This window comes from Microcebus murinus, chromosome 4 (assembly GCF_040939455.1).
Source record: "Microcebus murinus isolate Inina chromosome 4, M.murinus_Inina_mat1.0, whole genome shotgun sequence".
NCBI lineage: Eukaryota > Metazoa > Chordata > Mammalia > Primates > Cheirogaleidae > Microcebus > Microcebus murinus.
In genome coordinates this window covers 90,735,830-90,761,113 of record NC_134107.1, presented here as the reverse complement: position 1 = coordinate 90,761,113, position 25,284 = coordinate 90,735,830, and the positions used below count along the sequence as shown (strand labels likewise).

The following is a 25,284-nucleotide window of genomic DNA, read 5'->3' as shown; positions in this document are numbered from 1 at the left end:
CCTCATATAGCCATCTCATCTTTGACAAAGCAGACAAAAACATACGCTGGGGAAAAGAATCCCTCTTCAATAAATGGTGCTGGGAAAACTGGATAGCCACCTGTAGAAGGCTAAAACAGGACCCACACCTTTCACCTCTCACAAAAACCAACTCACGCTGGATAACAGACTTAAACCTAAGATATGAAACTATTAGAACTCTAGAGGAAAAAGTTGGAAACACTCTCCTAGACATCGGCCTGGGCAAAGAGTTTATGAAAAAGTCCCCAAAGGCAATCACAGCAGCAACAAAAATAAATAAATGGGACATGATCAAACTACAAAGCTTCTGCACAGCCAAAGAAATAGTCATGAAAATAAACAGACAACCTACAGAATGGGAGAAAATTTTTGCATCCTATGCATCCGATAAGGGACTGATAACTAGAATATACTTAGAACTCACGAAAATTAGGAAGAAAAAATCAAATAACCCCATTAAAAAGTGGGCAAAGGACTTGAACAGAAATTTTTCTAAAGAAGACAGAAGAATGGCCAACAAACATATGAAGAAATGCTCAACATCTCTAATCATCAGGGAAATGCAAATCAAAACCACAATGAGATATCACTTAACCCCAGTGAGAATGGCCTTTATCAAAAAATCTCCAAACAATAAATGCTGGCGTGGTTGCGGAGAGAGAGGAACACTCCTACACTGCTGGTGGGACTGCAAACTAGTTCAACCTCTGTGGAAAGCAATATGGAGATACCTTAAAGCGATACAAGTGAATCTACCATTTGATCCAGCAATCCCATTGCTGGGCATCTACCCAAATGATCCAGTGACACTCTACAAAAAAGACACCTGCACTCGAATGTTTATAGCAGCACAATTCATAATTGCAAGGCTGTGGAAACAGCCCAAGTGCCCATCAATCAAAGAATGGATTAATAAAATGTGGTATATGTACACCATGGAGTACTATTCAGCTCTAAGAAACAATGGTGATATAGCACACCTTATATTTTCCTGGTTAGAGCTGGAACCCATACTACTAAGTGAAGTATCCCAAGAATGGAAAAACAAGCACCAGATATATTCTCCAGCAAACTGGTATTAACTGAGTAGCACCTAAGTGGACACATAGGTGCTACAGTAATAGGGTATTGGGCAGGTGGGAGGGGGGAGGGGGGCGGGTATATACATACATAGTGAGTGAGATGTGCACCATCTGGGGGATGGTCATGATGGAGACTCAGACTTTTGGGGGGGGGGAAATGGGCATTTATTGAAACCTTAAAATCTGTACCCCCATAATATACCAAAATAAAAAAAATAATTATTAAAAAAAACAAAACAAAACAAAACAAAACAAAAAAAAACAATGGAAGAGAGAACTGTTAGGGTGAAAAGAAGCACTTGAGTTAGCATCTGATGTTCTGTTTCAAATCCTGCTTTGCTTCATTTAATGTCTGTGTGGCCTTTGGTAAGTCCCTTTGTCTCTAAGTTTCAGTGTCCCACTGGTCCATGTGTGTTCCCAAGGGGCCGATACACGGAACAGAGCTGCTCCAGGCCATTGACAGACTTGCAGGGAGAAGCAGAGCTGCCCTAGATGTGGTAGCCTGGATCAGAGCTGTGTGGCTGAGCCTGGGTCAGCCAAATGCCCAGCTGACCTGCAGATGTGTGAGCAATAGTTGTTAGCAAATGTTGTTTAGACCCCGTTGTTACGCAGCATTGTTGCAGCAATAGCTAACCATTACACCTGTCAATGCAGGGAGGTGTTACCAGGGGAAAGCTGGTTGCCAAGAAAGCTCACAAAGTGGAATTTTTCTTGGTAAAATTACCTTGGTCCAGGATCCAATTCTTAGTTTGACAAGCTCAAGCTCAATCTAACTGGCAGACTAATATACACATTGAGAAATATAACCATCTGGTAAACTAATGTTTGCACTGACCTCCTGAGCACATATTCTCCCCTCTGGGCAAAAAAAGATTTCTCAGTGAACGTGGAATCAGGACAGAGAGAATTAGTTACATGATTTAAAAGTTTAGGCTTTGACAGCCTGCTGTGTCCATCTTCACAACTGAGATCTATCTGTCTGACAGACAAATACATCAGTCCGACAGGGTACCTTTAGTTCTGGAAGGTGCTGGGATGGGCCTGCCAACTGATAACTCTTTAAATTTCCCTTTTCTAGGCCTGACTACCTTCCTTTTGTTTCTAACATTTTTCTCCAAACAGTATTGTGGCAAGAAACTTGTAGTTGTCCCCTAATATCCATCCTCCATGTCTTTTAGTGATAGAGTCCCTGGATTTCAGCTAGGTAGATTCCTCCCCTCTACCCGCCCCCCGCATCTAAAGACTATTTCCAGCCTCCCTTGCAGCTTAGTGTATCCCCGTGATTAAATTCTGACCCACAGGCCCTCCACTCCTCTATTGGCACTGTGTACGGGAGCTGCATCTTGTGCAGGCTATGCCAGGAGTTGCAGGTGGAAGGCAACAGTGACAGGAATAGTGGTCCTAATTAGAACTGCAGACACTGGGGAAGAGCATATGGCCCTGAGTAGGATTGCCATTTGGACAATACAGAAGGGACAAATCCTTAATCTTCTCTTTTCCAGTATATACCAAAGGGAATAACTCTTTAAATTGAGGGAGATTTGCACTGGAATTATGTACGTGTATGTAAAACATAGGCATATGAAACTAGTTTTTCACAGAACTAGAAATAATTCATTTCTTTTTTTTTCCAAGACAGAGTCTCACTTTGTTGCCTGGGCTAGAGTGCCATGATGTCAGCCTAGCTCACAGCAACCTCAAATTTCTGGGCTCAAGTGATCCTCCTGCCTCAGCTTCCTGAGTAGCTATGACTACAGACATATGCCACCATGTCTGGCTAATTTTTTCTATATTTGAGTTGTCCAGCTAATTCTTTGTATTTTTAGTAGAGACGGGTCTTGCTCTTACTCAGGCTGGTCTTGAACTCCTGAGCTCAAACTATTCACCCACCTTGGCCTCCCAGAGTACTAAGATTACAGACGTGAGCCACCACGCCTGCCCTAGCAATTCATTTCTGACTTCAGGCTTGTTTTAGAAACAGAATAAACCAAATTTTGCAAAAAGGGATTTTTTTTTAAACAAGAAGACTTTGTTTTCAGGACTGCCTTTTCATCCCTGTTTCCTTGCTCATTGTTTTTACTGGTGGTCTACAAGTTAAGGTACATAAATCCCCTGTTTCTTATTTATCTGATATTCATAATATAGATCTAATATAGAAATTCTAGAAACACTCTTCAAATAAAAACAAGATAAATAGGAATTAGAGAACATGTAAGATGAGAGAGATGATTATGGTGTGATATCAAACATAGTGGTATCCAAGAAATAAAATAGACACAAGTATTCAATAACTGGCAAAATTCCTAGAATTCTGCAGAGTTTATTTTTATTTCTTTGTCTATTTTAACACAAGTATTCAATAACTGGTAAAATCCCTAGAAGTCTGCATATTTTACTTTTATTTCTTTGTCTATTTTAACACAAGTATTCAATAGCTGGTAAAATTCCTGGAAGGTCTGCATATTTAACTTTTTTTTCTTTGTCTATTTTAAATGTTTCAGTGATCCCATGGTCCTGATGTATGAGTAGGTTGTTTCACAAATGAAGATATTAGTGAACCATCTTCTACCATGTGTCAAGCAAATTAGTTCAAGGCTTTCACTTCTTCTTGTTCCTCTTTATCTGACTCTAATATCACTTTCCTGTTGGTAGTAATATCAATCAGTTTCAATACATAGAACTTAGCAGTTGTGAACATGATGTAGCATGAAAACAACTTTTGAAAATTTCCGCAATAAAAATTCACTGTTGTGGATTCTGAATATGCATTAGGTTTTATGACCAAGTGTAAACTTATATATGGGAGAAATGATTATTATACTGTGAAGTATGATTTGGAGGGCATGGGAGTCCTACTACCTTAAATATATTTTGCTCACCCAAGAGTCAAACTCCTGAGATTTCATCATTGGTAATTGATTTCTATGGATTACCCATTGTTCCATTTATTCAGCCTTCTTTTAAAGTGCAAATATTCCTGGGGTGGATAATAAACATATAGCCACTAAAACCTTACTATGAATATACTTTCCAGTTCTTTCTGATAGAAGGGGACCCAGATTATCCTAAGAGCTGTTGAAGGAGGGTTCGTTAAGGGAGCATCTGTATATGTAGAGAGAAAAGGATGAAGGGAGAAAAAGGAGGGCAAAGCTAAAGTATTTTACAATTGTGTCTAAAATACTTACACAATTTTTTAAATGTTTATAAATTAATATATAGTTTAAAAACATCACTTTTAAAATTAGCTAATACTGAATTACATGATATTTTTGAACTAAAATTTTTGTTACAAATATTTTGTGAATTCCAACATATAGGCAGTGTGCTGGCAGTTTGGGTGACCCAATTTCTTCTCATGGAGTTAATAATATGGTTATAGACAAAACAAAAAGTATGTGAAAAGTTAAATAACTTGTAAGAGTTACATAATTACAAAATATGGGCACAGAATAGCGTATTATTAATTGACAAGAGAATGGTAACTATAAGAAGTTTAGAGGAAGAAGATGTCACAGCGAAATGGAATTCAAGGCTTTGGATGGAGGAGGGAGTTAATATTGACATATAAAAGGAATTAAGTAACTAAGCATTTAAATTATTAAGAGAATTATCTGTTCAAGCTGTGAAATAATGTTTTAGGTAAAACTAACAGTATTATGTTTTACCATAGGACAGTTGCTGAACATTGTATAGACAATACACCCAGGTGATTACATGATCTTTTCATTTTTTTCAGAAGTTTTTAAAGTTAGTGTAAACATATTCATTCTTCTTTAAGCATATAACTTTGACAACATTAAAGGAAGTCAGCATCAATGCCAATAAAAGAAGAATAAAAATTTTATTACTTTCTAAGTATTCTTCCCTGAATGTAGTATGAAACAAATATTTGTGAAATTAATGCCGAGTTAGCCACATTGGTTTTCGGTCATAATACAAAAATGGAGAGATTTCTCATCAGTGGTGCATTAGTGATAAAATGGTGCTAGCTTGTTTCCTTTAAACTCTTCTAGATCATTTTGCTAGTCCTGTTCTAACATTATTCCAGGGATAAGGGTATTAACTCATCACTGAGAGTTTATTGCATGAACTTAGCAACCTTAGTTATGCCACTGGTGGGCTCAGAGCTGGAGAGCTCGAAGACCCGTTATTTCAATAAAGAAGTGTGGGGCAGGTATGGGTAGGGAAGGGGGGAGCCAGGAGGGCATGATGGCAGGTGACTGCAATAGCACAGGAAGAAAGGGAGGGACAGAGAATGTGTGCAGAGCTTCAAGGCTGGTCTGCTCTCCAGTTTGCACTAACTTATGTTTGTATATTCCATAGATAGGTAAGTGGGTACACAAGCTTTAATAGCTATGAGGAGAAGATATTATTCAAGGCAACAAATTTCTAACATAGTGGGGTGGGTTTTCAGAAGATTTGAGGGAAAGGGCAAAGTAAGAAAAAAGAAGTGCTTTCCTACACAGTATGTAAAAAGATGAGAATATTTATGCCAGAAGTAAACTTACTTTGCTTTGGGTACTTTTACCTTTGGTTTATAAGGAAGAGAAATTAGTTCTTTCTGAAAAAAATAAAACAAAAATCAAAAAGGTAAGATTTTACTTCTTGCATGGACTGAAATTTACTCACTTGAAAATAATCTGATATAAAAACATCACATAGTTTATAAATATTAGCTTCTAAAATCTGGCAACTGTGGGGTTGGAAATGTTCCAGATTAGGGAATTTGGGGTTCATCCAGTAGTGTATGTTTCATATATCCACAAGCTTACCTAGTGCTATTATTATTTTTATTAGGTTTGTTTTTCTTTACTTAATATTTATTTTTGTATGATCTAAGCAAGATAAATAATTATAAAACAAATACTAGCACTGAAGTAGCCCATGTTAATATCCCACAGCTTTATAGTATGTGGACAATAAACTCCACTAACAATAACACCTCATTTCTTATGACAGCAGAGTTGTAAACTCTGGAGGTATCTTTCGTTTATCAAGGATTGCCAAATTATCTGATGTCTATACCCTGTCCTCCTCCAGTACATGGAAGGCTCTAGACTATGGGTATCTTTTATTTAAGGGGTCAATCTATAAAACCTATTTATAGATTGCCACAGTTCATACCCCCAGATAGATTAATCTGAATGGCTCACTATTGGGCTCACCGAGATCCTTTCTTCTCTTTGTTTTCTTAAGAGTTGGAGAATCTCTTCTCTCGTTTTAGCCTGTTTCAAGGAAAAAAAGTGAATGGGCCTTTTGACTCAATAATAAAGCCTATGCCTATAGAAGATAGAATTCTTCCATTTTCTTCTTATATTGGCAGAATTTTAATATACATTTTTAATGATAGATTTATGCTTTTTTATTTGTACCAAATCCAGTTTTTATTCCAGAGAATTCTGCTTTACAAAATGATTTGATTTTGATCCTAAACAGAGGTGGGTTTTTTTGGCCCATCTAATAAGAACTAACTTTTATTAAAACCTTACCACATGAACCATGCTAAGAGCTTTATAGACATTATGTCATGATTTTCTTATAACAACTCAGAAGTTTGACACTACTATTATTTTACTTTATAGGTGAGGAAACTGAAGCTTAGTAAGGTTAAATAACTTACTCATAATAACTATTAAGTGGCAGAACTGGATTTGATCCCAGGTCCATTGGACAACAAAGTCCAGGCTATTGACTATCACACTAACTAAATAGTAGCAAGATACAGCATCAGCAAGCCCAGACAGCATGCCGCTACCTAAATCCACAGTAAAGAAGGCCGCTTTTAGTTGCTTGCATATGGGAACAAAGCCTTATTCTCTCACCTCTTCTTTCTCTATCTTAGATATTGAGACATGCACACTCTCAGGTAAGTTTTCATAAAGATACAAAACTAATTTAGTGCAAGCATGAAGATTTATCAACATGTAAACTATAAAAACAGGCAGATATAGGTTCAACATTTTTTTCATATACTCAGCCTATATTAAGTTTTGGAGATAGCCAGGGAGAAAAAAAATCACATCTGGTGTATTTGAGAACAAAAGAAAAACCTGAGAATGGGACAAATAAAACTTGTAACTTCAAATCGCCAAATAAAATGAAAGAAATTCTATCTGTATCAAGGCTAGAAGAAGTGAGACTATGACACAGATTTGTCATAGCCAAGTAAAGATTCTAAGTCATCTATCCATCCAAATGTATTGAGCATGGTACAGTTTTCCTAGGGCCGTTGTAACAAAGTGCCGCAAACTGCCTTAAAACAGCAATATTTATTCTCTCACAGTTCTGAAAGCTAGGAGTTTGAAATCAAGGTGTCAGCAGGGGCATGTTCCCTCTGAAACCTAGAGGGTTTCTTTGCTTCTTATTTTTTTTTTTTTATTTTTATTTATTTATTTTTTTTCTCTCAGGCCACAAAGTATCTGCTGAAAGAAACTTTGCTTCTTTCTTGTGTCTGCTGGTTTGCTGGCAATCTGTGGTATTCCTTGGCTTGCAGAGCTCTGATCTCTGCCTTGTTGTCACGTGGCATTCTCCCTCTGTGTCTGTGTCTTCAGCTGGCCGTCTTCTTATGAGGACTCCAGTCACATCAGATTAGGGGCCCACTCCACTCCAGGATGGCCTCTTCTTAACTAATTTCATCTGCAAAGACCCTATCTCCAAGTAAGGTCACCTCCTGAGGCACTGAGAGTTAGAACTTCAATATATTTTTTTTGGGGGGGCATATTTCAACCCATAATGAGCACCTATGAGATAACATTGCTGTGCTAGTGGCTGAACAAAATATAACTCCTGCCTGCAAGGTGACTGCAGACTTAGGGAGACAAAGACAAGTAAATAGTTTAAAATGTGCTATGATGGCTTTAGTATAGGGTACAATTAAAGGACTGAAGATCAGGAACCCTTAATTCAGAGTAGGGTGTGCTGTGTGTGTCAGGGGGTTAGGGTAGGGACTCAGAAGATGTCCAGAGGAGGTGACGTCCCCACTTAGACCTAAAAGTGGTAGTTGCCAGGTAACGATGGAGGCAGGATAGGGAAGAAAGCTTTTGAGGCAGAGAAAAGAGGGTATGCAAAGCCCTAGAAAGTGCTGCATTGCTAAGTAGTTCTTCAGGGTGATTCCCCAGTCCTGATGGCTTGCTTGGGAAAGAAGGTAGAAACCTTAGGCATGATCACCGAGACTCATGAGAGGAGGAACCTGTGCTGGGCAGCTGTAATCAGCATCTGGGCCAGGCACACCCAGTGCGCCTTTTGCATCATTCTGTTCAAGTCATACGAATCTTGCCTTTTATAAGCCTACAGAGTTTTAATTTTATTTATTTTGAGACGGGATTTCTACTTTTTACTTGAGTTTTAGGCATTATATCTCACAGTTACTGAAAGAAAAAAATTCAGGGTACTTTTGAAAACTAAGCTAAGTTTCTGTCAATTGCACAGATTGAATAAAATAATGTCTATAGATAAAGACCTGGGATATTTTCAACGTACGTATTCAATGTTAGCTTCTTTTCCAACTGTTCCATTACACATGTACTCAATTGGAATTAATTGCTCTCATACTGTGATTACATAGCACTTTATATCTTTATTGATTTTACTTTCTCTGCTTTATCTTTTAGTTGCTACCATGTCTCTTTCATAATCTTACTCATCTTTTTATCCTTCCTTAGAGCTTAGCAGTGCTTTGTATATGAAGTTCAATACATTTTTGTTGAATTGATTGAGTCATGACATATGAATGCAATTATTGTATTGTCTAATACACAATTATTAGCCTAAGCAAAAAGAAAAAAAAGTTTTAGAAAGTGAAATTAAACAGTGGGCATGTTTAGTTCTTAAAATCTGCTATGAACAAAATTATATGATTATTTTCTATGTAACTATTGGGAAATTGTATGCAAGTTATACTATAAATACTTCTAATATAAAATGACAAATATTTAGTTATAAGATTCAAAAATAATAGTAGAATAAAAGATATATTCATTCATTTTTTTCCTTAGACTTCAGGTTATTTTTTATTATAGTGGATTTTAGTAGCTAATCAGTTTTATTATAAAACATAATGCACTAGAAACAAAGATTTCAAATGTGATTTGATTTCTGCCTCCTGTACACGTTTCCTGGAAATAAATAACAAACTACTATAAACAACTGTCATCTAAACAAAAACATTGTGGACTATTCTAAGAAATCTCTGCCAGGAAAGCTAAATATAATTCAGTGGTAAAAAAAAAAAATCCTTATAATTTACATTATTAAGAAGAATAATTTCCTTGTTAATTTTATAAGAATAAAGGAATTCTCATTTCTAATCATAGATGTTTTGGTTGGGCTCATTAATGGAATTTTATATTTATAAGACAAGACATTTTAATCATTTAATTAATTCTTAAAATAATACTATAAGGGGTCAGAATTTATATTTATATTATCTTAATAGTAAATATTTACTTATACAATTTATTTATATTTATGCTCTTCCTAAAAAAGTAAATTATGAAGTAAAATCAATTCCAGGAAATTAGGATATCATATGTATATGATATCCTAAATATATAAATTTAATGTCTCATAGATGGTTAATGAATTTTATTGCCACATTAAGAGTTAAATTGCTCAGATCTCTCTTTTTGGCTTTTCAGAGCCAAATAACTTGGGCGGCAACATGGATTGGTGGAGTCAAACACATTTGGGTTTGAATCCCAATTCTGCTGTGGGATTAATGGCAAGAACTATCTTAACTATTTTCCATGGTTCCTCCTTTCCTCCCTCCAACTGTACAGTAATCACCAACCTACAGGTTAGAGGTGTGTGTTCTTGGGTAAGTCAAAGAACCACTTCTCTGACTCTTGGGTTTCTCATCTCTGAGAGAGGTGGTTATGAAAATTGGAGATAATACAATAATTGCTTAAGTTGTACACGTGGCATATGGTGGACATTTAACAAATCATAGCTATGAATAACATAATACTATTATTATTATGAGAGAAACATTTTCTTCCAATGATTTCAAAGAGTGAGGGAAAAAAGAGAAGGATGGATTGTCCATCTTCTGTGTATAGGCATGAAGGAATGTAGATTATTCAACTTCTGACCTGTGGGTTAGTTGGTGAATACAGTTGGAGGGAGGAAAGGAGAAACAACGAGGGAAGTCTAAGATATTATTTGCCATTAAATATGCAGTACAAATTCCTCTGTCTATAAATTCTCCAGTGTATTATAAACTTTTCCTCAGCTAATCTTCAGTTATATAAAAAAAGCTCTTAATAAACACTAGACTTTATAAGAAAGGCCCTTTCTTCTCAAGACCTGCTTCTCATATAAAACTGGCATTTCTTCCTTGGATTATGATTGAAATTTTTTGACTGAAATATTCATCAAAAATAACATGAGACAGTGTTCATTTCTCTGAGTATCTATCCATACTACCAAAAGAAATATTCTCTTGAGTAACATGGTATGAAAGCCAAATTACTGAATATAATTTTAAGAATGTCTTAGAAGAGTATTGAATTGATTCCAAAGTCAGCTCTTTGCTTAGTTACCTGGCAATCATCCCAACACTTAGAGAATCAAGAAACTCTTGAAACCAGTATGGTATAGTAGTTACAGTTAAGTACCTTGGCACCACTGCCAGATGGACCTGGGTTCAAACCCTGTCTACTATATTTTAGCTGTGTGACCTTGAAAAAGTCACTTACATGTTTCAGCTTCTTCATCTGTAAAATGGGGGTAATCATAGCACTTTTAGCAGATGTGTTCTCATGACTAAGTAAGAATGTGAGTAAAGCACTTATGAAGTGCATGGTATATAGTCAGTTCTCAAAAGTAGTATCACTATAAGAGCGAGAGAAGTAGATGGTCTGAGAGGGAAAAAAAACATAAAGAAAATAGACTATGAAATATTGGGGAAAATATTTTAACTTAAATAAGAATTAAAAATTTTTAATTATTTCCTTTGACTATAAATGCAATACATATTCATGGTAGAAACATCAGAAAATGTGAAAAAAAGCACATACAGGGAAATAACGTTTAAATAAATCCTCTGCTAAATCTAAAATATTAATATGTTTTAAAATTTAAAACATGTAAAAATTTCAGAAGAACCTTAAAGATGTTCCAAAATAAATAATCTATGAGTTTTAAAATAATACATCGAAGGAGAAAAGGCAGCCAGAGAAGCTGCAGGCTAGCTTAATGATCATAAATAAAAAGTATGCTGAGTGATGAAAAGAAGAGAGGAGTTCAGTTAAAAAAATAAATGGAGGTTGGATGTGATGGTTTATACCTGTAATCCCAGCACTTTGGGAGGCCAAAGTGGGAGGATCACTTGAGGCCAAGAGTTTGAGACCATCCTGGGCAACATAAGGAGACGCCATCTCTACAAAAAAAATAAAAGCCAGACATGGTGGCATGTGTGTATCGTCCCAGTTTACTCAGGAGGATGAGGTGCGAGGATCGCTTGAGCCCAGGAGTTTGAGGCTGCAGTGAGCCATGATCACCCCACTGCACTCCAGCCTGGATGACAGGATGAGAACCTGTCTCTAAAACTAAAATTAAAAAATTAAAACAAACAACAAATGGAGACATGGAAGTAGGAATGAGCTTATGAGCTTAAAGGTGCTTAAGGATGGCGATAATTCTTGCTCGACTGGAATAAGGTGTATGTTTTGGGGACTCGGAATATAAAGGGTAGACTAAGTGAATAGGATCATATTGAGGACCTAGACAAAAAATATCTCCGTTTAAACTTGATTTAGCAGAACATAGGAACCATGTTTTTGACCTTAATATAATTCAGTTAGAAATAAAAAACAGCTAACTTAAAAAGACCTCATACATTAGAAATTAAAAGGCATACTTCTGAATAATTCATGGGACAAACTAGAAATCAGAATAGAAGTTTAAAAATACTGAAAATGGGATATCAATTGAAAATACTATATAGCTTATGAGATGTAGCTAAAATAGAACTTGGAGGCATATTTGCAGCTTTAAATTCTTATATTAGAAAAGAAAAAATGGAAAATTAAGAAACAAAGTGAAAGAGAAGGAAGTGCAAAAGAAAATAAGAACTAACTCAAAGTTGAAGGAAGAGGTAATAAAAATCAATTATGGATAACATAGAAAATAAACATATGTTCGAGGATAATAAAGCCAAATTGGTTTTTTGAAAAGACTATTAAAATCGATAATACTTTGGCATAATTACTTGCAAAAAAGATACAAGTGATTAGAAATGAAAAGGGGTAATAACTAGTGCTACAGCAGAGATTAAAAAGATGGTAAAAACACTATGGAATTTTTAAGTTTGACAATGTAGATGAAATGGACAATTTCCTAGAAAAAAATAACTTAAACTGGTTCAAGAAATGAAAAAGCAATCCTGTTTAGCTACCCAAACACAGAGTAAGAGCAAACCAAACCTATAGCGATTATGCCGACTAGGACCATCCTCATCCTCTCAGGTAATTTCAGTTGCCATTTAACTATCAACTGGGTTCTCCTTGGGTTAACTTGGGTCTAATTATTGTACTATTCATCACTTCCAATAGCGCTTTGGCTTCAGTAATTTAGCGTCTATACTAGAGCCTTTTTTCTAGGTTTTCAAAGGGTATATATAGGTGAAAAGATTGCTTTCCCAGTTGATTTTTTTTTTTTTTTTTTTTTGAGACAGAGTCTCGCTTTGTTGCCCAGGCTAGAGTGAGTGCCATGGCGTCAGCCTAGCTCACAGCAACCTCAAACTCCTGGGCTCAAGCAATCCTGCTGCCTCAGCCTCCCAAGTAGCTGGGACTACAGGCATTCACCACCATGCCCGGCTAATTTTTTGTATATATATTTTTAGCTGGCCAATTAATTTCTTTCTATTTATAGTAGAGACGGGGTCTCGCTCTTGCTCAGGCTGGTTTCGAACTCCTGACCTCGAGCAATCCGCCCGCCTCGGCCTCCCAGAGAGCTAGGATTACAGGCGTGAGCCACCGCGCCCGGCCCCCAGTTGATTTTTGATACAGTTCTGGTTGAGGACCCCGTCCAGACTTTCAGAATCATCATGACGGTGATTCACCTCTTAATCTACACTTGTAGAGAGAGGGATTATGATAAATTTAATTACTTTTTATTTACTTGTAAAGGATTAACTTTGTCTATGCAGTTTTTTGCTCTGTGTTTGAAATTTCAAGATGTATCTTCAGTGGTGATTTTTGGTTTTTGCACATATGATTAAGGGAAAATATTATGAGAGTCTCATTTTAACAGTATGGGAAGCCAATCTCCATTGCATCTTTTACTTAGGGTGTGGGTACTTGAGAACCACGCCTTTAGTAATCTATTCATCATCCTGTGAGATTTCCCACTTTAGTCAAAGCATTTCCTAATAAGAGGTATATAGAGTCATAAAGTGGTATAATTGACATTGAACACTCAGAAGTGGGGAAGGAGGTGAGGAATAAAAATCTACCTGTCAGGTACAATGTGCACTATTCTGGTGATGGGTACAATGAAAGCTCTGACTTCAGCATGATACAATTCATCCATGTAACAAAAAACACTTGTAGCCCCTAAATCTATTGAAATAAAAAAGCATTTCCATTTAATACTAAAGTGTATTTTGTACCCGCTAAAATTTTATGTTTCAATCGTGGGTTAAAAAAAAAAGAAAAGGAAAGCAGAAAAGATTAAAAAATAAACCTTCATTGAGTAACTACTAGGTGTCAGGCCTTGTGCAAGTTCCTCCACAAGTTATTTAATCTTCATAACACAGTGAGGTAGGCCCTGTTAATTATTATTACCTATTTACAGATAGAAGGAACTCGACCGCATAAAAATGAACAACTTTTTCTTGGGGTCACTTAACTAACTAGTAACTGGCAGAATCAAGGATTCCATCTCACTTCCAGTCTGTTTGACTCCATATCCTGTGTTTCTTTTGCTACACTTCTTCAAACACATTCCAGAGGTTTTGGAACACACACACACACATACACACACACACACACACACACACACACACACACACACACACACACACACACAATGACAGAATAGTTTCTTCTTCAATCTTTATTCCAAAAAGGAAGAATTATTTATGATTAACCATGGTGAAGAAGACAAATATAGTCTCTGTTCTCACAGAAAAATTTCTATGCTAGTAGAAAATTAGTGCTATGAGAATACAGGGCAGGGGGAGCTAACCCAGCTCAGGGCAGCCTTGATCAAAGTGAATTTACTTGTTTGATGGTATCATGTAGCACTTTGAAAAAAGTGGGTAAAGGGTAAAGAATAGTTGAATTATGAGGGTACTTATACACTGATGAGCTTTCTAAGATCTTATTTAATGTAATTAAATATTGACGATAGGATTTTTGATTATAAGTTAACTATAAAAAGGGAATTACACTCCAAATTTAGAATATTACCTATGCAGAGCTAAGGTTCTATGATTTAACAGAGATTAAAACAATTATCTGATTTTTATTTTCTTGAGGTTCCAGAATTTTAATTTTAATTCCCTACTAATGACTGGGAGTTCCCTGTCCCATGGGGTACTATGGAATTTCAGTTCTTATTCTACACAGAACCTTAATCCTCCGTAGATTCCATTTTGCTTCTATGTTACAAATGCAATCTTGAGGGAGGTGAGAATTATGATTAGCTTAAAGTAGAACTATTTATCAGTAAAAATCTCACCTTTGGGCTTGCCTTTCAAAAGGCAGTATGCACCTCTTGACTTTGTTGATTTCAATAACAGAATGCTTCAATTACGAATTTACTACCATTCCCTGTGCCTATGAACTGAAATCTGCTATGTAAATTCTATAATAGCCAATTTATATCTACTGTAATTATGAGATATAGAACTGTTGAACCTCAAATGATCTACTATGCACTTTAAAAGATAAGCTGAATAATCAGTGAAAAGGCTTTCTCCAGTACTAATCTGATTTTAAAAGATAGATCTAACTGCAGTAATCTATGGGAGTGCATGGAAGATGTTATAGCATTATTAATCAGAGAAAGGAAGAATGCTGACTTGCAGGAAAATGATGCAGATCTAAGCACCTTTCCATACCTCCTGGAAATTGCTTGATCCTGGCTCAGTTCCTAGCTCTGACATACATAATTTTCATTTAAAAAATAACAGCTTACTAAAATGAGAAAATCATATCAGTCATTACATAAGAGGGAGTCAATACAATTCTTTTTAAATGCAGATTTCAATAAAGTATGAATTTGTCGTGAGGAAGAAAAAAATGTGTATTTTCTTGGTTCTGTTATATATATATTTAATGGAAAACCAATAGTAATTGCCTGAAGAATGTAGCTCTTGTTTTAAAACATTCACACATAAAAATGCACACAGGGCAAAAGTATAAGTGATTTAAAAAATGCTACTTTAAAACTGCTTTGAAAGGCAATAAGTAAGATTTGAATTTTAATGTTGAGAAAAATATGAACATAAAATAAGCACTACATTTTAAAATTCAATAAAGTATATATATATAAGGGATACCTCTCTTTATATGATTGAATTATATGCTATTGATGATTCAGTTTGGTATAATTATCAAAGCGTGTCCTTAGCAAACAAAAGACTACTGAGTCTTTAAGATTTTCATCATGTTGATGGTGACATAGATATGATGAATGGGTGAATGGGACTGACCTCATCTTTCAGATATGTCTTTCCTGTCCTGCCCATAAGGACTTAAGGAGAGAGTGGGGGATTACCCACACAGACGACTCTTAAACTTTATCTCTGGCCCATTCTTCTTTGAGTTTCTAGCCCATATATTCACAGGCCTATTTGATAGCTCTACCTGCTTATAACTGGATAAGTCTAAACTAACCTTCTAGCCCCTCCTCCCCCAAGAACCATCATGCCTTCATCTTGTTTCAGAGAATGACACCATCCATCCTGTTATACAAGCCAGAAAGCTGAGTTATCTCTGACACTTTGCCATGCATCATCTTCCATATCCAGAATATAACGTGAGTCCTACTTATTTTACTTCCTAAATATCTCTCAAATCCATCTACTCTTTCTCACCCCACCCACACCATCCTAATCCGAGTCATAGCACCTCCCAGCCTAGAGTTTTGCAATGGCCTCCAATCTGGTTTTCCCACTCCTACTCTGGGCACTCAAGCCATTTTCCATATTATTGTCTCCTGATCTCTTTCAAGCAAATCTGATATTATCAGCCCCCAATTTAAAACCCTTCAGTGGCATCTTAATATTCTTACTATAGACTAATCTTCCTCTAGCATTACCAGAAGACCCAGATAATGCAAAGATAATATATAAAACATTGTAACCACAGTTAAGAACTATCTTTTTTCTTTCTGTTTTTAGTTATTCAGTCCTCTAAAAATGTATCGTTTATAATAAAAGTTTCAAAGTTTTGATATCCTATCCCAATTACCTTCTAAGTTTTAAAAAATAAATTCTTAAATTACTGTTACAAATGAAAATTTGCACATTTCCCTTAAAAAGTTGTTTAACAGGGTTTATATCAACCGTAGTTAAGTCAATTTGTTCATCTCATATATTGATGGTTCTAAACTAGTTTTCTGGGCATGGCAGTAAGGAATGACACAAATGTTTAGTAATGTGATTGGAGTTGGGGGAAGGGTATACACTGCTAGGAGTTTGTTTTCTTTCTTTTTTATTTTTTTTGGCCAAGCCTCTCTTTTGTACCAAAGTTCTACCATATGGAATATCATCTTGCCTCCTGTGTTCAATTACCAGTCTCAATTCCTTGTCTAGCATTCCAGATACTCCAGGACAGTGGTCTTGCCTTATTTTCCACTCCTGACCCTACATTCCAATTCCCATGGCGGGGTTTCTCTTAAATGCTGTTAAACTTTGGCACCATGTTTGTAAACTATCAAACAGACAATGCTCTGTTCATCTATTGTGACTTTCCTCTGTGGCCTACAGACTACAGTATACTTCCACTTCTGTCTGTTGCTCCTGCAACCTGTCACTCAACTGACTACATGTCTGTTCAGCACCTATAACCCTGTGAGGCCTGTGGGTCTTGGTTAATGCTATTCTGGCCACCCTCCTATTAAATGAGAACCTCATATGACATGTAACTCAAGCTTAAAATATACTGTTGACTTATCCACATTGAACTCATGACCAATAGCACTATATAACTCAGGCCTGAAAGAGGCTTATCTAATGCATATATTTTCTCCGTACAGCACATCATAACCTTCTTGCACTTAGGAATACTAGGCAGCACTTCAGCATGTGGAGGCCATTTTAAACAGCAAAATCGCCAAGAAAAGCAAAAAATGTGGCACTAAACCGACAGCAGAAGGATGCTTGTAGTGTGAGAACTGAAACACCAAGGCAGAGCGTTACCTTGTTTGACCTCAGCTGGGAATGTCTGTGTTGGGCAACTCAAATTTTTTTACCACTTTGTGCATGTCTGCAAATGACCATGAAAGTGCCACAGTATTGATTTTGGGGTTACAAATGAATTGTCTAACAGCTAGTAAGCAAATTTGCAAATAAGGAATCCATGAATAGCGAGAATCTACTATTTCACCAATACAGTGGTTTGGGACCTATAAAATTTCAAGAGCCAAGTAGACAAATGACCATATCAAATACATTATCACAGAAAATGATAAAGTGATGAAGTAAATATAGATACATAAATTATTTAGCCTTATTATATAGCTCTAATGTAATCTGCCTAAGGACCTTTTCATTTCGCCTATAATAAAGGCAAAGGACAAAGGTAGATTATGGTCTTAATTTTAGGTGTGTCATGATTATTCTCTGAGTTACATGAACCACCAAATAATTCTAGTTCTTCAATAAATCCTATTTGATTTACCCTACTGCTTATAAAGTGTTTGCTAATTAGAAAAATAAGGCTTCATGTAACTGGAACCAAATTGATAGTTCTGCATTTATTTTTAAAAATACATGATCCTTTTTGCTTCATTTTATTGATGCATTTAATAGTTTTATTTAATTATGTTTTATAAGCAGATAATAAATGTGGATTCTTGCCCAACAGTATCTTATGGTTTAAATGGCTTTATTTTGTTCTTAAGGTGAAGTGTATAGATAGATAAAGTATATAGGTCTCTAGAAAAAAGAGGAAGAGATGCATTTGGGGCATGGCCATATTTAACTCTGGGGGTGGGTTTATATGATCTTGTATCTCATTTCTCTCTCAAGTATGTTTTCATGGACTGTAGATGTTACTAAAGAAGACTTAGGGGGAACCTCATCTATCAACTGAAAATGTTCCCCAAGATTGAATAATTTTTGAAAACAAAGTGGCACTACAGATGATGTGAAAGAATAAAACATATTTATATAGTCTTATAATTCTCACTTGCTACCAAAATACTTGCTTATTTTATAAATGCAATCTATTTTTATGACTCTTCCACTTGAATACTTTGATGAATTAGGAACAAAAATAATTTAAATAACTAAATATCTTTTGTTGGTGAAAGGGAAATCCATCATTTCCTATTTGTATTTGTTTTATAGAGAAAAAGAAAATTTGTAAATATTACATTAGGGTCGGATAGCAAAACTAAAAGCCAGGGCTGGGCACGGTGGCTCATGTCTACAATCCTTGCACTTTGGGAAGCCAAGGCAGGAGAACTCTTTGAGGCCAGGGGTTTGAGACCAGCCGGAGCAAGAGCAAGACCCCATCTCCACAAAGAAACAGAAAAACTAGCCAGGCATGGTGGTGTGTGCCTGTAGTCCCAGCTACTTGGGGGCTGAGGCAGGAGGATCGCTTGAGCCCAGGAAGTGGAGGTTACAGTGAGCTATGATGAAACCACTGCACCCTAGCTGGGGAAACAGAGCAAGATACTGTCTCAAAAAAACAAAAACAAAAAATACAAATAGAAGAATCCTAAAAGCCAGGTAACACTGTTACTGAGAAAATTTAAGTTTGTTTAGGAAGCCAATCCCTATCATTTTGACACAAAAGAACATTTGCTTTTATATCTGAGTACCCTGCCCATGACAAAGGAAATTCCCTACATCTTTGCTTTGGCTCTTTGAAGCTGACTTATAATGATTCAGAATATCCCTTTCATTACTTTGAAAGTGTAGGATAATAGATGATAATGTTCAAAAGTTTTCCACTTTCATGACTCAGTGTCTAAAAATACACCTTTGCGAAACTTCTAACATTCTTCTTTTACGGAATACACTAGTTTCTCCTTATCCAGGGTCTCAAGACCCCCAGTGGATGCCTGAAACTGTGGATAGTACTGAACCTATACATACTATGTTTTCTTCTATACATACATACCTATGATAAAGTTTAATTTATAAATGAGGCACAATAAGAGATTAATAACAACAATAATAAGATAGAATAATTATAACAATATATTGTGATAAAAAATTATGTGCATGTGGTCTCTCTTTTGGCTACTAGTGACTAACAGGCGGGTAGCATATGCAGTGTGGGTATGTGGGACAAAGTACTGATTCACTACCCTGGCAGGACAGAGTGGGGTGGTGAGAGACCTCATCATGCTACTCAGAATGGCATGCAATTTAAAACTTATAAATTGTTTATTTCTGCAATTTTCCATTTAATATTCTCAGACCATGGTTGACCTCAGGTAACTGAAACCTTGAAAAGTGAAACCATAGATAAGGGGGACTACTGTGATATTCTCATCATTGTGTGACTTGCTTCTGGTTCAAGGAAAGGCCATATAAGAAACTTTTGAGGAAGATTTATACTATGGTCAGTTTTGGTTATAAGAATGTGTAATAGAACAGATTACAACTCCATTCTCAATACACGGCTTATCTAGCATGTTGTTCTGCAGATTGTATATTTTCCTTGAAAAAAACCTTTGGTTTATAATCACTCATGTTAAAACTTTGATTCCAGATGGACATTTCCAAATATGTCAGCTATATAAATGCCTTAAAATACAACTATAGCCTGGTGTGTTGGCACATGCCTATAGTCCTAGATACTCAGGAGGTTGAGGCAGAAGGACTAAGATACCATCTCCAAAAAAAGAAAAAAGTATTACTCTGACCTCTCTTTCCTTCTCCCAGCAAATAAATTATTTATAATTCTTTTTATAAAGAGATAGTCAGCTAAAGAGCTTTCTTAAAGGTGGCAAAACTAAAAAGGAAATTAGTTTTATGATTTCAAAGAATTAGCTGACTATTCATTTATTATAATGTTTTCAGACTACTTTAGAACTCTCAGAGGAAGAATAATGGTCCAGTATAGTGCTATAAGATTTCCTTTATGGACACAGTAAGCCATCTAATCTTGACAGACTCAATTGTTTTTGATTTCCTGCCATGGATATCCATCACAGACACAGTAGTTGTGATTAATAGCATTTTGTCCGCTAACCAAAAGCATTTATCATAATGTATACCTAGAAAATATTCTAAAGTGGAGAATAACATTAAAGTTTTAAAAAACTTTAACAACTGAAAAATCAATATTTGTTGAGTAGAGAGGGTTATAAAGGCACTTTTAGGAAAGATGGAAAATAAATTTTTAGATTTTCATTAATTTTAAGGAGAAAGTGGAAGAATAAACCTTAAAGAGATTTATGGGCAATTTTTTCTCATTTTAAGATGAAAATTATACTTCAAATTTATTTATCAATATATATGTACAAGACATGTAGATGAGTCTCTTAAATAGATAACTGTATTAACATATATTTTATTAGTTAAAAAGATACCCTTCTTCATTTATTTTCTACCATACAGATAAAAATTCTAGAATGGTGGGAGCAGCAATGCAGAGGGAGTACTACAGACTTAGAAAAACAGTGGTAACTAAAAATATATTTTGCTTAGCTTAGTGTATACCATATAACATACACTCTGTAAGTTGGTTGTTATGAATAGTACACTATAATATCTCAGGGTATCTATTAATATAAGAGCATTCAGTTATTGCAGGATTCTCTTGGTTGCCCTTTTGCACCGTGGCACTGTTTGAATAGAACTGTCCTGTATAGCACTAAACTTTCCTATATACTCAGAAGGCAGAGTTTCAGTAACATTCTCTTTCCCGCTGGCTTACTGTTTTGTTGGGCCTCTTATCTTCTACTCTCATGAATAGCATCACCTTCTATACTGCATTGCAGGGCCCACTTGGCTTAAGGTATAATTTGGCTGATATTGTGGATGTTTAGGTATAGCCAAAATATATTTTTCTTACTCATCATTTTGGTGGCATATATTTGAAAGGGTAAACAGTTTGCCTTGGCACACTATACAGAGTGGTTGGGAGCAGAGAGGAAGGGGGGGAGTGGTTGGAGAAATCAAATTGTGATCAGACTGGAAAGGAGTTTGAACATGCTGAGGAGTTTGGTCTAGATCTTGTAGAAAATGGGCAGCCATGGGGAGAAAAAAACAAAAGTAGGAGAGCGGCACAATCATATTTGGATTTTAGGAAGACAACTAGTAGTACATTATGAGGGATTGGTGTGTGTATTCTTTGCCTGACAAACTCTATTCATCCTTCAAAACTCAGTGCCTTTGGGAAGATTTCTTGATTTTGATGTCCTTCAATCATAATAATATATCATAATTATAATAATGTTTTGGGGGGTCTCACTCTGTCACCCAGGCTGCAGTGCAGTGGCCTCATAATAGCTTGCTGCAACCTCAAACTCTTGGGCTCAAGTGATCCTCCTGCCTCAGCCTCCCGAGTAGCTGGGACTATAGGTGTGTGCCACCATGTCCAGCTAATTTTTCTACTTTTTGTAGAGATGAAGTCTTGCTCTTGCTCAGACTGGTATCAAACTCCTAGCCTCAAGCAATCCTCCCACCTCAGCCTCCCAAAGTGCTAGGATTACAGGTATAAGCCACTGCACCTGGCCTGTGTATCATAATTATCAACTTTAATTGGCCATCTCCTCCACCAGGTAGTAAACTCCTTGAGATCAGGGACTACATCTTATCTTTGTATCCCCAGCATCTAGTACAGTATTTGCACACAGCAGGTTCTCAATAAATATCTGTGGAAATAGTTGAGTAATTAATAAACTAACAGAAGGACCCAAGGCAAGGAAACTATAACATTAATAGTTGTAAGATTATTAGTGTAACAACCCATTAGCATTACGTCCACAACTCTTAACATATTGTCTATTTTACAAAAGCTGATAAAAATTGATAATAGTTTGTTTTTAACCTTTTATTTCTAATCCCTTCCTAAAATGAAATAAAAATGAAAATTAAACTCCAAAACTACCAATGAAGTTGACTTTTAACAATTTTTTTTTTTTTTTTTTTTTTTTGAGACAGAGTCTCACTTTTTGTTGCCCAGGCTAGAGTGAGTGCCGTGGCGTCAGCCTAGCTCACAGCAACCTCAAACTCCTGGGCTCAAGCGATCCTCCTGCCTCAGCCTCCCGAGTAGCTGGGACTACAGGCATGCACCACCATGCCCGGCTAATTTTTTGTATATATACTTTTAGTTGGTCAATTAATTTCTTTCTATTTTTTTAGTAGAGACGGGGTCTCGCTCAGGCTGGTTTCGAACTCCCGACCTTGAGCAATCCGCCCGCCTCGGCCTCCCAGAGTGCTAGGATTACAGGCGTGAGCCACCGCGCCCGGCCTAACAATTTTTTATTTATGGCAAATTAGGTCTTTTTCCCCCTATAATGTCTTGAATAAATATACAGTACATAATATCCTAAAGAGAGAAGAAAATGCTGACTAATTATTTCTAATCATCTAATTTGTTTGAAGAAATCACCAGTAGTCCACAAAGTGAATTAATGTGATTAACACACTCAAATGCACTGGTCTGTAATTTATGTAGAATTTCTGATAAGCCTTTCAGAGTTTGCCAATATGTCTAATGATTAAAGACATTAGGCCAAAAAGAATCCTTTATCTTTGCTTTTATAGTATAGGAACAGTTACAGGAATAGAATTTATCCATTAACCAAACACAATGTTTCTATAAATCACCGTATTTATTGCTGAGTTAAAGGCTGTGCCAGTATCATAAGCAAACAAGGGATGTTGCCAAAAAGAGATGTATGCTCAGTTGATTTGACCATACCAATGTGTTTGATTTCAGCCTTTAGTCAAAGTGGGTCTAGATGACAGACTCATTCTTCTGATCACTTAATTTTGACCTATTAATACCAAGACAATCAATTCTATTTGATTTTTCCTGTTCTTACAATATTTCTGTTCTTAGAACACTGTATATGATTTGGGGCCTTACTGGGTAGAAAAATGTGTGAATCTAATTAACATCTTTCTCTATTTCTATCTGGTTCTGTTGTTCCTGTACATCCTTGGGCTTTTGCTGAGATTGAGAATAGTCAAAGTTTAATAGAATTCCTTAACTTCAATTAAAATCCTAAGAAAGGCTTTTCCAATTTGCTGACGCTGACATACTAGAAATAAGTTGTTTTTTTTTTTTTTTTTTTTGAGACAGAGTCTCGCTTTCTTGCCTAGGCTAGAGTGAGTGCCGTGGCGTCAGCCTAGCTCACAGCAACCTCAAACTCCTGGGCTCAAGCAATCCTACTGCCTCAGCCTCCCGAGTTGCTGGGACTACAGGCACGAGCCACCATGCCCAGCTAATTTTTTATATATATATATTAGTTGGCCAATTGATTTCTTTCTATTTTTTATAGTAGAGACGGGGTCTCGCTCAGGCTGGTTTTGAACTCCTGACCTTGAGCAATCCGCCCGCCTCGGCCTCCCAGAGTGCTAGGATTACAGGCGTGAGCCACCGCGCCCGGCTTAGAAATAAGTTTTTATATACATGTTTTTAAAAAATCAGGATTATTTGGAAATTTAATAAAAATCAGATCATCTTTTGAAATATTGGCCTACCTTTTGAAGATACTTTTCTTTCTCCTCAGATTTCTGAATCTTTATGACTTCAGCAATGAAATCTTTTTCCTCTAAAGAGAATAAAGTCAAATTCAATATGAAATATGTTTTATCATGATTGTATAATAACATTGATATAAAATAGGATAAGGGATAAAAGATACTAACACAGAGTAGGAAGGTAAACATACATGCTGTGTCATGAAACTTTATAAAACAGTTTCATAAATAATTGGAAACTGAATTAATTAACTGGAGCAGATGAGCAAGCCTGAGTTCAGAGACAAAAAAAAGGTCTCCAAAGAAAATATATCAGAGATTTCAATTTCTATATTCCTATTTAACCTATTATGGGATTTAGGCATTTTGTTCTGGATAAGTAGGGTGGTCCCTGAGGCAGGGTCTTAGGTATGCGATTCAGAAAGTTATGCCAAAGTGTGTAGCGGTACCTCTGTACTTACTACCTATTTTCTTAAAAAGCTAGGAGTCAGGATGTTGAAAGGCATAAAACTTGGTACTTACTGCCATCCTCAAGGCGAAAAGACTGGGGTTGATTTTTATCTAAAAAATTCAAAGGGAAAGTAAATAACTCATCAGACATAGCACGACATTAAAGGTATTTGAATTTTCTGTACCTATAAAAATTGCATGATAACAGTATCCACATCCTAGGCCTCACTAAAGGCCTCCAGATCAGGGAACTTGGTTCCTCATGTTGACCCCACCTTCAACTTTCTCTAGGGCTTCCATGTTTAAATTCAGTTATAGAAACTACTTTTCTTAATATCCTTTCAGCCAACATACAACAACACCTCCTCAGATTATTCTATACTGTTTACTTACCAAATAGATGCCATAATTTCAGGGACGCTTAAGATGTATTTTTTAAAATGTCACAAATACACCACTGATTCTTCTTGGGTGGAAGGATTGCTGGGAAGGTTCAGGAACTATATGTACCTATAATTATTTGTATATACCATCCAGACATTCGAAATGAAAGATTCTTATTTTAGTTGGTCCTGGCGGATGTCACTAGCAGGAGGCAGCTACTTTACTCACCAGACACATTGCTCTTAGAGGTCCCTGTCACCGGCAGCCGCTGACTGCTGCTGCCGCACAGCACCAGCTGACTCTCGTTAGTGGGATACATGGACGCCGAGATCCAGAACTGCTTAGCTAGGTTGACATCCTGTTCCAAGGAGCCGGCGAACACCAGTAGTCCCGGGGAGCAAACTTCGTGGGACTCCTCTGGGCCGCCAGGACCTCCGCTGGGCCCCGTTTCCATGGCAACTCAGGACGCTTCTCCCGGCTCCCTCGCCCCTCCCCCAGCCCCGC

At 36.4% G+C, this 25,284-nt stretch overlaps 1 protein-coding gene across 1 annotated transcript; it reads right to left on the bottom strand.

Moving 5' to 3' along the window:
- Positions 1 to 3,388: 3,388 nt before the first annotated feature.
- HOATZ (HOATZ cilia and flagella associated protein) lies at positions 3,389 to 25,269 on the bottom strand. The gene is made up of 6 exons (XM_012749604.3): positions 25,009 to 25,269; positions 24,469 to 24,507; positions 23,947 to 24,017; positions 6,269 to 6,328; positions 5,612 to 5,664; positions 3,389 to 3,745 (listed from the first exon to the last, which is right to left on the bottom strand). Exons 1-6 carry the CDS (start codon positions 25,232 to 25,234, stop codon positions 3,688 to 3,690), a joined length of 507 nt encoding a protein of 168 aa, XP_012605058.2. The 5' UTR covers positions 25,235 to 25,269; the 3' UTR covers positions 3,389 to 3,687.
- Between the last annotated feature and the right edge of the window lie 15 nt (positions 25,270 to 25,284).